The sequence below is a fragment of the Mastigoproctus giganteus genome, chromosome 10 (genome assembly GCF_048544385.1).
Source record: "Mastigoproctus giganteus isolate SK-2022 chromosome 10, ASM4854438v1, whole genome shotgun sequence".
NCBI lineage: Eukaryota > Metazoa > Arthropoda > Arachnida > Uropygi > Thelyphonidae > Mastigoproctus > Mastigoproctus giganteus.
Window position 1 is genome coordinate 33,958,275 of NC_143584.1, and position 17,908 is coordinate 33,976,182.

Below are 17,908 nucleotides of genomic sequence, written 5' to 3' on the forward strand. Positions count from 1 at the left end.
ATGCTGCAAAACATGTTTCCTTACCTTCAACAATGACAAGAAGTAATGCCCACAAAAAAAGTTCAAATCTGAAAATGATCCACGGCCATTAATGAAATTTGTGCTACCTGAAAATTTATAAGAACATTTTTCAGTGAGAACGTGTGCACCACATAGGTGCACGCAGCAATGAAGTACTTCCTGAAGAGTTTTACTCATAACTTGGCAATAGAAATGCTTATGACTAAGTCAGAATCATCCTGTAGTTTAATCTGATATGGTAAGCAACTTCCAAATTAGAAGGGAAATATTTGAAAACTGTTGGAAACAAGCAAAATTCTTTATTCAAGCCAGAGCAGAAAGTGAATAGTCTTTCTGCACATGTGAGGATAACCTTCCTAGTGTTATAAGCTTGCTTTGTCCACTTAGAATTGCTTTCACCAGAAGTACACAATTCAGAAATTCTTTTTCTCAAGGAGTTCATTAATTTGTCTTCTTTCAATGAATTTGGATATGAGTCAGTGGCACTCATATCTGCTTGTTAAACTCATATCTGCACTTATAACTGCTTGTTAAATTTTAAATTTGGCAACTCTGAAAAGTGCTCATATAGTTTTTCTGACAACTTCTAACCTCTTCTTTAAATAGATGGTGCCTCCGTAGCCAGGTGGGCAGGAGCAGCAGTGAATAGCACGTGCTTCTTGATTGGACCGGGGTTCGTGCCCATGAGCTACCAAATACGGAGGATGCGGAAAGGTCAGGGAATGACCACCGCATATCCCTGGAGCAATATGGCCTTAGTTGCTAATGCTCCTAAAAACCAAACAACAACAACATTTAAATAGACTTGTCAAAAGTGGCCACTGTTCTACCGGTCTAGTTACACATTTTACCATGGATAGCAACGTATACACATATGCTTTTAAACAAAATAAGCAGGAATTTGTAAAATAAAAAAAATAAAAGAAATCCAGTTGTAATCTAGTTTTATTATTCTTTTGTGAAAAGAAAAAGTCAGACCAAAACTGAGTTTTTGCCAATAACTGTTATAACTGTTGAGAAGAGAAGGGTAAAATAGAGTGTAAAAGATGGATTCTATGTCATAAATCTGCAGAGTTGTTGGCCCATCAGCTGGGTTTAGGGATTTAAAAAACTGCTGCTGCTCCCCCACCACCAGTCAGTCAGTCAGGTGGACTTATTTGTGATAACATCAGGCATCATTAGGCAAATTTTTAGTTCTATTTGTTTTTGCTTAAAGTAGACATTTCAGAAAATAATCATTTGTAACACTTTTGTTTTCAAGAATTGACAAAGATATGCTTGAATTTTAGCACTTTTCACTGGCCAAATAGTCTGTGTAGTCTCAGCCTGTGTCTATTTTCTTTATTTGATTAGATTATATTACAGGTCAGGATCATTTTAGGAAGGATGTAGAGCTGCTGGAACAAGTACAGAGAAGGGCAACAAGGTTAATGAATGGAACAAAGGGTTGCTCTTACAAAGAAAGGCTTAAGTTTTGCAAATTACAGTGTCTGGAGACTAGGCACCTGCAAAGCAATCTGATTGAGGTGTATAAACCCTTGAAGGGTTTGATAAGCTCAATGCTGATGGGATTCTTCCTCTTGCCCAGATTAGTTATTCAAATTGAGGAAAGAGTTGTAGAATAGATGTGCAGAAATTTGCCTTTAGCCAGCAGGTGGTTGATTGCTGGAACAAACTTCCATCTGTCATTGTAGAAGTTGACAGCTAAATAAATTCAAGGCAGAACTAGACAAACATTTGGACCAAATGGATGAGTAAAATGGGAAGGGGTTTTTTTGGCTGATGCTGCATAAGCTTGCTTTCTTGCATCATATGCCTCTACTAATGCCAATTAAAATTTCTTTAACATGACATTCTTAGTATTTATCAATTTATGCCATCCTTGAAGTTTTTTTCTGAATTTTAATGAAATTTCACAAGTATTAAGTTAAAATAATGACGCATTGTTTAATTTTATGACTTATTTTAATATGGCTAGAGAGAAAGGATCCTGATTTGTATGTTGCTAAATTATTTGCTGATTAATAATTTAACCATATACACATTTGATAATTTGAAATACTGATCAGTATTCAAAATATATTAGAGAAAAATAGGAAATTATTTTGAGGATAACTGAGATCTGTTCTATAAATAGAAATATTTAGCTACACATTTAAAAAAAAAAAAATCTTTACTAGTAATATTATAGTCAAGAGTAACTTCTAAATTGCACTCATACAATACTCCTTCTCAACAATGCTTACTTAAGTAAACAAATTGTGGGTAAAAGGTATAGGGAATGAAAGAAGCTAGTGATAACCTTGAACAGTCTATTTTTCCTGACTAAAAGAGAATAGTTATTTTTGATGAACTTTTGTTTAAACAAATGAGTAAACCAGGTATTAAAAATCAATATTTCCATTTGAATTTTTAATATCACTAACAAACTTGTATAAATTACTTTATTAATTAAAATATTCCTGAAGAGGTAAGCTAAATACTCCATATAAAATTTAAAATCTCTACACCTTTTCATTTTACAGGATTAATGACTAAGTGATTTAACTCAAAGCTGATCAGATGCTAAAATAAAAGCTTTTTTAATCATTAAATTTAGATTAAATTCAAAACTGAATCACTTTATTCAGCCAGTCAAGGTGTTTAAAACAATATACAAAACTGAAGCATGTTTAATATTATTAAAGTGGTTTAAAGGAATTTTCAAAATCAGAACACATTACTATTTTAAATAAATATTTGATTGAGTTAGCTGATATAAAATGAACAAAAAGTATCCATAACATTTGCATATGAAAAGCAAAACTGTTCTTGTTACATGCATCAGAAGAACTGTTAAGGATTTATTTTAACTTTTTATAGTGGCACTTAAAGCAGATTTTTTCTGCTATCAAATAATAATGAATATATATATATATATATATATACAGAAGCACCCACACAATACAGAAACTGCAACAATTTTTTAACTTGCATTAAATTCTTTTACATTTTAACAATTTCCAAATTTGATAGTACTGAACTATTACTCGAGCATGACAACATTTTTATTCAACATGAATAAATATATTAAAATTTTACATCTCTTCAACTTTTTGTTAGTATTATATAATTTGTTATACTTCCTTGAAAACTAATTTTTTTATAAAGCTATAAGATGCAAATAGTTTTGCAATCCTCCCATTGATGCTATTAAAATCTGTGCTACAGAAAATTTACAACATGTTTTATAATCTTTTATAAACTGCAAGCAACATTTATTTATATCTTCTGCAGTAACTTTTCCTTTCATTATGTAAAGGCACTGAACAACTTATCTATATTTTCAAAACTATAGTTTAATCTACACTTTTAGCTATAACAAACTTTAACAAAACATCCAAACTGGATATGGCAGTTGTAAAAATACTATCCTAGCTCAAGCTTATTGAAATGTTAAAAGCTATATATTTGTATATCCATTGGAATTGTCCAGCATTATACCACAGGATTAATTCCAAATGACTTGAACTAATCTTGCAATACCAAGTCAGTTTAGTCAAAGTAACAGCTCATAGCACTTTAGGATAAATAATTTGAAAACTAAATTTTTAGTTAAATTTGAATTTTGGAAGAAATAAAAAAATATATATATATTTAAATTCCAACCAGTAGTGTATGTCACATCTTGATTCAAATTATGACCACTTCAGTGTCCTGAGAGACCTGGTGCTGTGTAATCACTGCTTACCCATCCCTAAGTACAGCTCTATTTCACACAGTATCCTTAGTCACTGGAATAATCAGCATTGATCAAAAATTTTGAAAACCTAACGCAACTTTAAAAATACATAAAGTGCTAAAAATAATCACAGACAATTCCTTTACACAGGGAATTATTACACAAAATACATACTTTGTAACATTATGTGAATTACATCAGAGGTTGAAAAACAAAATAATGTTTCATGTTTAAAATGGTCTGCTTAAGCCATGATCCAATGGGGGAAGTGGCTGCACAAGGTCTACATCCTGGGTCAAAAAAGAAGTTCTAATACTATGTATATAAGCTTTTCATTACAAATTATATTTCCTTTACATGAAAGGTTTCATTTTCAGCATATTGTCACAAAATGAAGTCATGTTAAGTATAATAGAATTATAAATATCATTTGTGCATCACAAAATTACTCAGTTTTCTCCTGTAAGCCCAGATTATCAAAACAATGAATGTTCAGTTTTTAAAAAAAAAAAAATAGTATTAATTTGGAAATATGCATAATATTTCTCCCAATATATTATACTGCATTATCGTTTTGATATCCTAGTGCATATAACATTTCTAATGTGAGCTCTTAAATAACATGAGTTGCATCCCTTTATTTATATTCTAACAGCAAAGGATTACATGCTCAAGAGAAGTGAGACTTCCCACTTGCTTACAAATAGAATAGCACTAGAATGAATGACAAGGAAAATTCATTTCAGTGCTTACCCATGATTTCTATTTTATCAGCCTGACATTTAAATAGGGATTATTCTTTGAATAAAAATATATTTAATTAGGAAATAATCTTCAGGCATTTCCTTCTAAAACATCTTCTATTCAAAACATTCTTAAATTTATAGTTTAAATATAAAACTGTTGATTTCAAGCTCTCTTCTTGTGGGTACCTGGAGAAGGGTTATCACCGAGATACTTATCATGATTGTCAAAAGGCAGAAACAATCACAGAAATGTATAATCTATTCTACATCATAGGAAATGGAGAGGAATCAGTATTATGCATGTATACTGATGCAACCTACAGTCTTTACAGTAAAATAGTTCTCTTCCATTAACCACCCAAATGGCCAAGATGCGAATTAAGTATTCTTAAATGGGTTATTATTAGTAGTAAAATTCATTAGAAGAATGCTTGTTTAATTCCTTTTCAGGTGGTGTTAATAAGAAAATTTTTACTTCATTGTGACCAAATTAGGAAATATCAGATAAGTGAAATGTTGTTGTGGCTTTTCCTAAATTATGTTTGAAAATAAACAATTCCATATGAAGTTAACAAGCTCTATACTGGACAGGGGAACTACAAGGGACAGGAACAACACTTACAGGCAGAAAAGTTCAACTCTATTTTAACACAGTTTTCATAAATGCAAGGTACTGCATATGGGTAGCAGTAATCCCAGAATAACATGCCAACTGGGTGGCACTACACTCAAGGTAGTAGAGAATGAAAATAACCTGAGGGGTAATTGTGCAGTCAGGCATGAAATTCTCTGAGCAATGCAGAGTGGTTACTAAGACAGCATGTGGGGGAAATGATATTTCTGTATATAATTTTGTCAATGATATACAGAAATTTTAGGCCACATCTTAGGTGTCACTGCTTAATGCTTTGGAATTTTTGATAAGGTTATTACAATAGCTAGATGGACACTATCTAAACTTCCATAAGCAGTTTCTTTACTTTTACTAGTTATTTCCTTCACATTAGGAAATTCATTATGACAATTTATTCTCCACTCCTCTATGCTACTAAAGTGTGGGCATCAGCAGCTACTACAATCCTTGCTGTAGAATTCTGTCTCCTTAAATGGACTAACTGAAAAGTGTCTCCCCTACCGCAGGACAGAACTACAACCTTAGCTACTTCACTGGGATGTAGTGATTACCTGAAATCATTGAAGTGGTAGCTACAATTAAAATGGTCACAGACCAAATCTCAACACTGTCCATTTGGGATTTGTATTACTGTAGGATACCCAAGTGAGAACTTCAGTCGACCCCGATGCTCTGTGCGAAGTATCCGAGACTTCGCATTTCAGATCGCATCCTCCCAAATCAAATGCTAACAGAAGTACAGCACCTTGATGCTGACTTGAATAAGTTCAGCACCAATAAAACCTATAGGAAAAATGTCTTAGAAACTCACTCGAATCGCAGAAGCCAACAGGAACAAGCTTGTGCTCCTCTTCACACCATCTGCCATGCTCTCCTGTGCTACAACAAAACTCGTTTGCTACGGGTGGGAGCAAAGTCTCATTGTACTGACGCGTCTTTAAACAAGAGTGCATTGCCAAGTCTCCACAGCGAAGGTAGAAGATATCTATTGAACGGGATCTGTTGGAATGAGTGCAGAGAACAGTAACAAGATTGGAGAGGGGAACAAAAGAATATTCTTACCAAGAAAGATCAAATTTGCAAATTTTAGCATTTGGAAACCTAGGCACCTATTATTATGATCTGAGAGCCTTTAAATGGTTGCGTAAACTAAATGCTTATATCTCTTACTTTTGCTCAAACAACACATGAATTTAAACTGAGGAAAGATGGCTGTGTGGGAATTTTATTTCAACATACTTAATTCAGGTGTTGTGGAAGTAAGTAGTTTGAATAAATTTAAGGAAGAATTAGACTAATTATAAGAGGGGTTGGACAAGTGATGTGGGAAAGAATTCCCCTCCAATAAAAAGGAAACTTATAGCTCAGGCTATTATCTTGAAAAATATTGTAATTATTGGTAAATATATTTGTTTAAATAAAATTTTGATTCTTGTATCTCTAATTACAGTTTCTACTGGATTAGAGCAAGAAAATGTTTTATAAACTATAAAAAAATATAGTTTGTTTCTCCAATATATACAACCAATGTAACTTTAAATCAATTTTTTACCATAATGGCAACAGACATTTAAAAGTTGTTCATATTAATTATAAACTCTAGTAACCTTACAATACATGCAAGTGCAGCTATTAAGTTTTATGTTATTAACTGCAAATGTGGGAAATACCACACAACAGACAAAAATAGAACTAAATACAAGAAGCATGAAAGCAACATTTCGTATAGGGGAATAGACAAAACTAACCTACACAGCTTTGAATCTGGCCATCTGTTTAATTCTGAAAATTAGTGAACTTGAAAAATGGAAACAGAAATTATACCATTAACAATGGACCAACATATTTCAAAACAGCATTTTAAAAAAATTACAAAATAGGGGTAATAACCCATTAAAAATCTGATGAAAACTTAGGAAAGTTTAAAATGTGGCTGTTTTTCATCATACCTGAATGGCCACCTGGGTGATTAGTGAAATTCTTTTGAACTTTGTTTTTCCTTGATTTATTGTAGGGATTGCTATTAACAAAAAAAAAAAAAAAAAAAAGCTATAGTTCATGTGAATTTTAAAATAAGTCTAATTCCTTAATCTTTATATTTACAAGAATTAGCTTCTTTAGTTTGGGTAATTACCAACAATCACTAATTCTTAACTGATAACGATAACCTCTCGCTGTTTCACTTTATGCTGACAATAAATAAAAATTATGAAAAGTTAATATATTTATGATTTAAATGGACCCTAAAACTATCTTTATTCACAATCTTGTTACTTGCATAAGCAGAAATTACAAGGAACAATTCGTATCTAATAATGAATGTTCATGCCCAACCCTGTTTTAAAATTTGAGCTCCCCTTCATGAGTATCGTTTCACCTTAAGATTAAAAAATAACTGGCAAAAAAAAATGAAAACTAGAATAAGCTAGTTTCATTAACAGAATTTGGCTAGCATTAGTTACTTGATTATTAACTTTTTCATTTCAAAAAGATTTCCTCAATTTCTAAATATGGTTTTCTACACAGTTATAAACAATACCATGTGTTCTTTTATTTGATACCCTCCCTTTATTTATTAACAATTATACCTACAGTTAAATTCAGTCAAAGCTATAATCAGCATTCATGCACACAAATAAAGAATTTGCATTTGGCTTGTATTTCAACATTTTGATGAAGAATGTTTTACTGCAAATAATTTAACTTTGAGCCTCCAAGTTCTGAAAATAAAAATTAACAGGTATGTCATTTTAAAGTATTAAACAGCATTAACAATGTAATAACATTTAAAGTGTACAGAAACAAGTGCATATAATTAAATTTTTGGCACAGTATAAAACAATTCCACATCTGTCATCATAAAATTACATACTTCAATATGTAAAATAACTTTCTTAAAAAAAAAAAGCCAGCAGGAGTATTTGCAACAAATGAGAGAGAGGAACCTTACTGACATTATTCTGTGTCAAGCAGATCAGCTATTCCTAACTCCAATAAATGCAGTATCATTTAGTCCCAGAATATTACAGAACTACTACAGATATCATTTTTGATTTTCCTGGCTATCAGTACTGATACCATGGTTGTTTCCTGATCCATCTGACCCTCATTCCTGAGTCTGTGCGTATCTTGATAGATGCAGCTTCACAAGCACGAACAGTTTCTTTGACAGACTGCATCAGATTTTGTGCATTACCTACTAGCATATCAGTAGCTTCTTGATCTTCCTCAGTACCTGTAAGAATGTGAAATATTTATACTGTGAGTGTATATATACAAGGCATATCACTGCATTACAGTAAATTGTATAAACATATATGCAGCATAAAATCAGATAGATACACTGAATTAAAACAATCCCACCCTCCAACTTGTTTGCTTTACAATGGCACCCAGTAATATAAATAGTCTAGACTTATGCTTTGTAGTCATGACTTGTTATACACGTGGACTTTTTCCTTTATTTATTTTATTTTATTTTACCTTAATCAGCCATTGTCTATCACAACAAAAAAAAAAAAAAAAACCAATTTATTTATATAATTATAATTTTTAACAGAAAGATTAAATAAGGTTGTGGGGTTATATTTTATTGCAGGCATTAGTAGAAGCATATGGTGCAAGAAAGCAAGCTTATATATAGCATCACCCAAAAAAAAAAAAAAAAAAACATTTCACCTATCCATTCACTCCAAAAGTTTGTCCAGTTCTTTCTTGAATTTATTTAAACTATCAACTTCCACAATGACAGATGGAAATTTTTTCAAGCAATCAACCACCAGCTGGCTAAACGAAAATTTCTGCACATCTGTTCTACAACTGTCTTTCCTCAATTTGAATTTATGCCTCCTCAGGTGCGTAATATGAGCAAGAGGAAGAATCCCATCAGCACTGAGCTTGCTCAAACCATTCAAGGCCTTATACACCTCAATCAGATCACCTCACAGGTGCCTAGTCTCCAGATACTGCAATTTGCAGAACTTGAGCCTTTCTTGTTAACACCAACCCTTGTTTCCACTCCCCAATCTTGTCGAATTTCTCTGTACTCGTTCCAACAGCTCTATATCCTTGCTAAAATGAGGCCCCCAGACCTGTGTGCAGTTTGTTTGTTTGTTTCGGGATTTATTAGGCGCATCGGCAACTATGGCCATAGTGTGCCACCTGTGTGCAGTACTCACGGTGTGGCCTGATCAGGTTGGGAGCCACTTGTGATGGCAGGGCAAAGGCTGGTTGGAAGGAACATGAAATGCTCAAGCGTTGGATGCTTTGTCTTCATTTGACATGTTGCCTTTTGTATGAGAAAATTCTCATGTGTTCACAGTATGGTAATCAATTAAACTAAATTGATTTAGTTTAATCAATTGACTGTGAGTGATTAAACAATCAAGATCTTATTATTGACTGTGAGCAATTAATCGACTAAACTAAATCGATTTAGTTTAATTGATTAATCACTCACAGTCAAGAATGCAATGGCTTATAGAATAGAACCCCATCTTTAACTGTAGTATGACATATACAATTATTCCCATCATGCCATGGTGGTGCCAGAGGTTTACAATACATATTTACGTCATACATACATGTTACATTATATATCGAGACTACTGTAGGCAAAGCACAGTTATAAATGTTCAGTTTAGCTAAGATTGATTCCCTTTCTGTATTTTTTGTTGTTGACCACTTCTCAGAGGTCACTGTAAATCGCTTGCAGTGAGGGCAGCATTTGCTTTGGAACGAATCTGTTGGTAACTGCTAGTCTTTACTGTCTTATTCTTATGTCTTTACTTCTGCACTGATTTCATGACTTGGATTGATCATGGAGGATGCTGTGTTTCACATCCTCACGAATTTTGCAAGAGTCATAATCACGTATCGTAGAAGCTATTAAATTCCGATTGTATACATTTTATTAGCAATGCCTTGAAGTTTCTCAGCACTGGCAACAGAAAATCAGCAGCTGTATGAGATGGGTAGAACAAACTGGAGAGTTTATTTTAAAGTCCAACTGAATACTGCCTATTCTTCTCCGCTGTGACTTCCACATCAGGTGCTGACACTCTTTGCTGTCCAAGTAGACACAGAGGCCTCGGGCTCATGTGTCCATTCAGTTTGTGCGGAAGTACTGATGTGGATTTGAGATCCTGTTTAGAACTATTGATTTCACTGGGAGTATTAGTCAAGTCATTCACGACAGTATCGTGAATATGACAAAAATTCAGGACAGTATCATTCATCATCATGAAACTTGGACGTGCATCCTCACGATACTGTCGGACACATGTTCTCGTGAAACTGTTGGACACTCGCCCTTCACAAAATTCTCCATGCATGCCCTCACGAAACTTGCACTCACATCCTCACTAATTAGGATAGGTCTAATTAACTGTACTATTTCGATTTACTCAGTTTCACAAACAGAGGGCATTGTTTATCGTTGGTGGAAGTTGTTCTGTGATGCAGGTTATTTTAATGGCAAAAAAGTGTGACACTTATAATGGATCCTTGTGGGCCTCCCTCCTCTTGGCACAATACTCAGGAGAGTGTGGATCCTAAACGAACTTGAAATTGGCATTCAAAAGAAAGTTTTTAATAAAAATAGGAAAGTTACCCCTAAGACCAAAGTTATGGAGGTCTCACACAATATGCCAAATTGGCGAGCTTTGTCATACGCTTTTTCAATATCAAAGGAAACTGCTACCAGGTGCTCCAATTTAATAAAAGTATCACAAATGGATGTTTCAAGTTGGATTCAATGATCCAAAGTGGATCCATTTCTTTGGAAGCCGCACTGTGTCCTCAAAAGCAGACCATTTGTTTCCAAATACCATGTAAGACGAGCATTGGCCATTCTTTCCAGGACCTTGCACAAACAGTTTGTCGATAGTTACTTGAATTTCTAAGATCTTTTCCTGGCTTTGGGAAGGCAAGGACAATTGCCTTTCACCAGGAATCCCGAAATTCTTTGTCAAGAAATATTCTATTCAATAAAATTAAAAGGTGATCCTTAAATTGTGGTGAGAGGTGTTTTATCATTTTGTAATAGATGGCATCTGGCCTCACAGCACTTTCTCATGTGAGAAAGAGTGCTGCATTTAAGTGTTCCTGTGTAAAGGTTCAAGCCCTTTTGAAGAGAAGTTTAATGGAAGTTTTTCACTTTACTCTTTCAGGGCCAAGAATGGTTGGGGGAGGGGAATAATTATGTGTTATTACAGAAATTTTGCAAATGTTTCTCATAAAGTATTTGCAACTGCAATTAGACATCCATTATGCTCTAGGATCACTGAAGAGCACGGTGGATATTTTCCCTTTGTTTTCCGGATCTTGTCCCAGACTATTTTTGAGCTCAGCCCCTGTTATGGAGGAAGTAAACCAGATCCAGGATTCCGTTTGGCTCTGATGCTGAATACAGCATGCTTTAGTACGTGCTGTGTTTAATTTTCAGTCGCTGAATATTGGCAGCACATCCCCCAGGCTTTGTTTTGCACCTTTTTTGCTGCTGTGCATTCTGAATTCCACCAAGGTTTGGGAAATAGTGAAACCAGATGGAAGTTTTTGGAACTGCAACTGCTGCTGCGTGAACAATACCTTCTGTAATATACGAAACTGCATCACTGATTGGCTGCTGGCTGACTCTTGTGGTATCAAATTGTGGCAGATGTTCGAAAGCATTCCAGTGAGCATTATCAAACTTCCACTGAGATATCCTTGAGGTCTGACATGATGTTTTTTCGGTCATAGCAGATATCACAGGGAAGTGTTCACTCCCATAGGAATTTTCTTCGACTTCCCATGTGAACAAGGGGAGGAGAGTAGGGAAGCAGATGGAGAGCTCAATGGCAGTAAATATGTGGGTAGGCATGTGGAAAAAGGTATTCTTTCCTCCATTAAAGAATGAGAGCTCATTATTTGCAAGCATACTCTCTATTTTACAGCTCCTCATATTAGTGTCTGCACTACCCCAGAGGGTATTATGTCAAAAGAACAGGAACAGGCAGTTGCGCAATGAGATCATCAAGGTCCATCTGGGAGATGTTAATCCCAGGTAGTAAATATACCGAACAAACTGCGAAAAGAAACCCTACAAGGAATTACTCGAAAAGAGTAATGGTTGCCCACTAAGATGGCAAGTCCCCACTTCTGCCTTTATGTATTATGCTGACATTACATAAGGCAGGGTTTTCATTTGCCTTTAGATGTGTCTCCTGAAAACAGAGCTACACTGGCTTATGCCTATGGAGGAGGGTGTTGATGTCAATATTCCATCAGAACCACGGCAATTCCACTATATGAATTTCCCATTACTTGAGCTTGTGGGTCCATCAGACAGCTTCCAAAGTGCTGAGGGTTTCGCTTTCTCAGTCTTGGATTTATCCTTTTTAGGAAGTATGAAGTATTTATCCATTTGGAAGTATAAAGTTTGAACATTGTCCAGTGTCCATATTTTCATCCACAAAGTTCCAAGACCACGTCATCATTCATTTCCTTCTACTCTATTTCCATGTTTTCCTTTGTTGCGAGCAGCAAGTCAGATTTTTTAGGTTCAGGTTTTTTTCTCATGTTATTTTGTTTATTTCAAGGCAGAGTAGTAAGTGGTATTGATATGGGAGCGGCAGTTGATTGAGTGTTTTGTACTGGCTTTTGAGTGCTCAATATAGAACATAAAATGGGAGGAAAACACTGTTTTGGTGGGATTGTCATATCTGTTTGAGTCCCAACAGATTGCAACCTTCTGAGCATACGTGAGCTTATTGCTACTTATTGGCATTATCAGTTTTCTTACCTGTTGATATGGAATATTCAGTCTACCTCGTGTCTGTATTTGCTTTTCTTGTTTCCACCACTGGCATGCCTTTGAGTATGCAGAGTGCTCACCTTCACAGTTGACACAAGTGGATTTGGTGGCAGTAAACTCATTGCTTTCATGGTCTTTTGCACCACACTAAGGCAGAGGCAAGTGCTCCATGGCAGGCCACTGGTGAATGCCCATATTTCTGGCATTTGAAACATCACAGGGCATCTGGAATGTAAGGATGGTGTTTCTCATTGGTACTGACTTCACACCCTTCACACAGAAATTATTTTAACAGCTATCACTCCCTATGGCTTCAGTTCACAGCAGATTTCCTGCTCTGTAACCTCAAAGAGGTCCCACTCAGAAATGACACCTCTCAATGAATTCAGTGTTCTGTCACATTAATTGGTATTCCTCCAGTTGATGTTTATCAGAGTAACTGCTCAGAGTTCCTATTGCTTTTTGTTTCAATCAAGAGGTCCCCAGAACAAAGCCATTTAACTGATTTCGGGGAACCTGCTCATCCCTCTAAACTCTTCTGTATAAAAAAGGGTGACATTTTCCCATTAGGTTTCTCAGATTTTGGGTGCATTATTAAGAATCTTGGAATAGGACTGGATAGTACTTCTGTTTGGGATCTCTTGGCTCAGTGGCAGTTTCTGTTTCATGGTGTTTTTTTTTTTTTTTTTCCTGATAGGGACTGTATTTGGGGCCCCTGGAGAATTAAGACAACTTAGTTGATTTCAACCCTTCTAAAACTCAGTCTTGTCTTATATCTCGCAAAAAGGATTCTTCTGCTCCTATGCTTATCTTTAGGGACACTCCGATTTCTAGGCAAAATAATATATCTCTTTTGGGGATTACCCTGACTTCTAATCTCTCTTGGCACAAGCACATTACAAATATTGCTTCCTCTGCATCTAAAAAACTTGGTTTTCTCTTTCGCTCTCGGCGTTACTTTTCTTCCAAACAGCTGCTCACTCTGTATAAATCGCAAATTCGTCCTGCCATGGAATATTGTTCCCACATCTGGGTGGTGCCCCCAAAACCTCTCTCAGGCTTCTTGATTCCATTCAGAAGAGGGCAGTTAGGTTAATTAATGATTCATCTCTAACAGAGCCTCTCCACTCGCTTTCTCATAGACGTACTGTTTCTGCTGCATGCCTCTTCTACAGATACTTCCATGGGCACTGTTCTTCTGAATTGGCTTCTATAATTCCCGCTCTCTCTTTCAAAACAGTCCGAACACGTGCCGCCAACATCCATTTACTGTCCAACTTCAAACCCACAGAACCAACTTTTGAGTATGCATTTATGCATTCAACTGCCGTTTTCTGGAACAACCTTCCTTCATACGTATTTCCTGAAAATTACAGTCTACAGAAGTTCAAGTCCAATGTCAACAAATATCTTCTTTCGTCTTCTCAACCTCCAACCCAAGCACGGTACTAAGTACTATAGGTTCTAATACCTCTCGTGTTTGGGGTTCACATAAAAAAAAAAAAAAAAAAATTAACACTATCAGGATTCATAGAGCTTTATTTTGTTCAGTGCCCAGGCTCTCCCCACCCACCACAGAGCCCAAATGGGATGCCCACTACCCAGCATGCAATAAATGCGCTCGGGAGTGGGAGACAACATACCTGCACCGCTGCCAGCCTGGATTCTGTCCCTCGGACCATGAGGATAGGGGCATAGCATTAGAACGGTAGACCCTTGCAGGACCACCCATCTTGTCGAAGCAGGAGCCAAAGTGGTGTGCTGAAGCTGGGCCTCTCTACCACCAGAATCCCTTTTCCAAGTTTCAACGAGTTGCAGTGCACAGCAAACACACCGGATTCCTATGGTGTTAGCCTGGAACGTAGGCTGTGTGCATTGGATCACAGTGACACTAATCCAGAGGCCAATACTGTCACTGGGAGGTCCCCTCACCACATACAAGTGTCCACATAGAGGGGCATTCATTCAGTCATCACATAGTTTACACACATACCACTTATTGAAACATCTTAACCTGCCAAATTGTTTATAATAATTTTTTTTCCCCCTCATCATATGTTCAGAGTCACATTTAGACAATTAGTTGACATTCTCATTCGTCCAACAGTCACATACAATTACAGTAAACCCCCGCTATTCGCGGTATCTGTATTCGCGGTTTCGCGTATTCGCGATCGCCGATTTAATATAAAATTAAACCTAAAAAAATGTGAATTTTAAGACTCCGTGAATATTTTCCGCCATAAAAAACATGGGCGTGGCTAAAATTATCTTTCCCAGTCAAAACAGCGCTCAGTGGGTGGGGGAGAGGGGTGAAAAAATCGCGAGCGTGGATGTTTCTCGCTAATCCTTATTCAGTATGTGTTAGTCATGGAAGGTTTCGTCGTTTGATTTTAATTTATATGTTTATAAATTGAATAAATTTATCAATTTATAAATTGATATGCTTACAAAAATGATAACTCTACCGTTTTGCAGTGTAAAACAGACTTTTTCGAGTGCGTTAACGGAAGAAAGTGACTTTATTGTGGACAAGTTCTTTCTAACCCCTACAAAAATATGGCTACGAATAAAAAGAGAAATGTGAAAATATCAAAGAAGGTGATGACACTAGCGAATAAAATTGAGTTATTAGACGAAATTTCTAAAGGTGAAAGTGTCTCCTCAGTGGCAAAACATTATAAAATCAATGAGTCAACAGTACGATCAATCAAGAAATCGGAAGAAAAAATCTGTCGTAGTGTCCGTGAAACCGCGCTAATTGCTTCAAAAATTTGCTCTGTAACTCGTGATGTTAAATTAAAAAAAATGGAAAAGCTTTAAATCTGTGGATAGAAGACCGAATTCAAAATAAAATTCCGTTAAGTTCACTCATCATTCGTGAAAACGCAAAACTTCTTTATCAACACTTTAGCGAAACTGGTGATAGCACTGGTGGGATGTTTTTTTTTGCTAGCAAAGGCGCTGATTTGAAAGATTTGTTTGAAATTTCTAATAAATATTGCATTTAATATTAAATTGTTTCTTATTTTCATTTTGATGCCATATGCTTGCATTTCACTATGTACTGTCATGTACAGTCATATTATGAAGGTACATATAATACATACATAGACAAAATTTTAGACTAGTTTTTCTTATATATTTCATACTTTGGAACGGAACCCCTTTATTACTATGGGAGCTATAACTCAGTATTCGCGTTTTCGGTATTCGCGACATTTCTCAGGAACGTAACCCCCGCGAATAGCGAGGGTTTACTGTATTCATATTCACTCAATACAGCACTCTAATACTTTTTTTTTTTTTTTTTTGTACAGGTTAAGTGTACGTATGTTCCCACCCTGAATGTAGTCACTCATGTATAGCAGAGGGAGTACACATACATTGATTCACTTCTATGGTTTCTCTCAAGCAAGTTACCTGTGGTGGATGTGAGAGAGTTTTGACTAACATAGACATTCACTCAACCCTTGTATTAGCTCACATACTTGTTTTCATCACAGCAGTATTGAGAGAGAGCTCCTACTGGACATATACATTTTCTCAAACCTTACATTTTTTTTTTTTTTTTTTTACTAGGTTACTCACCCTTGCACGTGTACTTGCCCCACCACAGTGGCCATGATAGAGAGCTCCAACTAGCCATAAAAATCCAGTCACCTTGCATTTACTAATATGTTAACATTTGCACATGTACTTCAGAATTTTATATGCATATGTGAACTACACACACACACGTGCACACACACAAACTGCATTCATGATAATAATAATACTACGGCAGTTAAGAAAATATGTCTCATATTGTGGTACTACAATATTACTTTTATAACATATGATACAATATTATCTCATATTAACATATTTAAACACACAAATATAACCTTACTCATTTACACCTTCCCTCTCATACTTACACATTCATTCATAATTCATACACACATTCTGCCCATAGGTACACTTCACTTAATTTATCATAGGGCAGGGAACTTATTCTGAAAGGCCAGGTCTTCAGTCATCCTATCTAATTTGTCATTTGGGGGGGGGGGTTGTCATGGTCAGTATTATCTTTAATTATCTGAGTTTAAGGGGTTGTCACAGTCTGGATGGTCATAACTTGGTTATTTCTGGTCTTAAAAACCTTTTGAGCAAAGTCAGAGAAGACCATATAGTGAGTTTCATCAGAGATGAAAAGATGTCATTAATATGTCTTTGTCGTTAATATACATCTGTGGGGATGGTAATTGGGACGGTCATAAAGGACATGAGCCCAATCCTCATCAACTCCACAGGTACATTTAAGGTCCTAGGTGAGTCCTTGCTGATGTGCATTTAGGGACCCATGTCCTGTGAGCAAGAAGGTTGCAAAGAGACCAGGGACATATGGGGAAGGGGGTTCAGGTTAACTGGAAGAAACCTCTTAGTGATTTCCCCCTTTGTTAGTCTCATTCCACTGGTCTATTGAAATTCAAGACTAATGTCAATAAATATCTATCTTCTCAATCTACAACCTGCACATAGTACTAAATATTATAGGTTCTAATACCTTTCACGTTTGGGATTTTCATTAAAAAAAGAAACTGTTATAACACTTTTTAAAGTATTATAACTCACAGAACATTATAAGCATGAAAACACTATTAGTGGAATCCTCATTTTTGGAGACTATTCTCAACAATATTTTGATAGATAACACTGATTTTTTGTTAGCTTTTTCTTAGTGTTTATGAAGCAATGGTTTATATGTAAGTTGAAAACGTGCACACTTAATGTACCATTCTTGCTTTTTTTTTTTTTTTTTTTTTTTTTTGGAATTTTCATTTCAACCTTTTTTGTATGCTATAAAAAAGAATGAAAAAAAAAAAAATTAAAAAAGATTTATTAAATTGAGCTACTAAACTAAAAATATCTTGCGTATTACTATATAAACCTTTTAAATATAGTACATAATAATAATAAATAATGCTGTCATAAATGAACTTTATTGA

The 17,908-nt window shown here is 35.4% G+C and overlaps 1 protein-coding gene across 5 annotated transcripts in view; it reads right to left on the minus strand.

The window, feature by feature from the left end:
* Positions 1 to 7,230: 7,230 nt before the first annotated feature.
* Vinc (vinculin) overlaps positions 7,231 to 17,908 on the minus strand; it is a 336,038-nt gene continuing 325,360 nt past the window's right edge. For all 5 annotated transcript variants that reach the window (XM_090383807.1, XM_090383806.1, XM_090383804.1 and 2 more), the window contains one exon: positions 7,231 to 8,357. In XM_090383807.1, the coding sequence (XP_090239933.1) occupies positions 8,188 to 8,357 (170 nt within the window). In that variant the 3' untranslated portion in view covers positions 7,231 to 8,187. The remainder of the gene's footprint in view (positions 8,358 to 17,908) is intronic.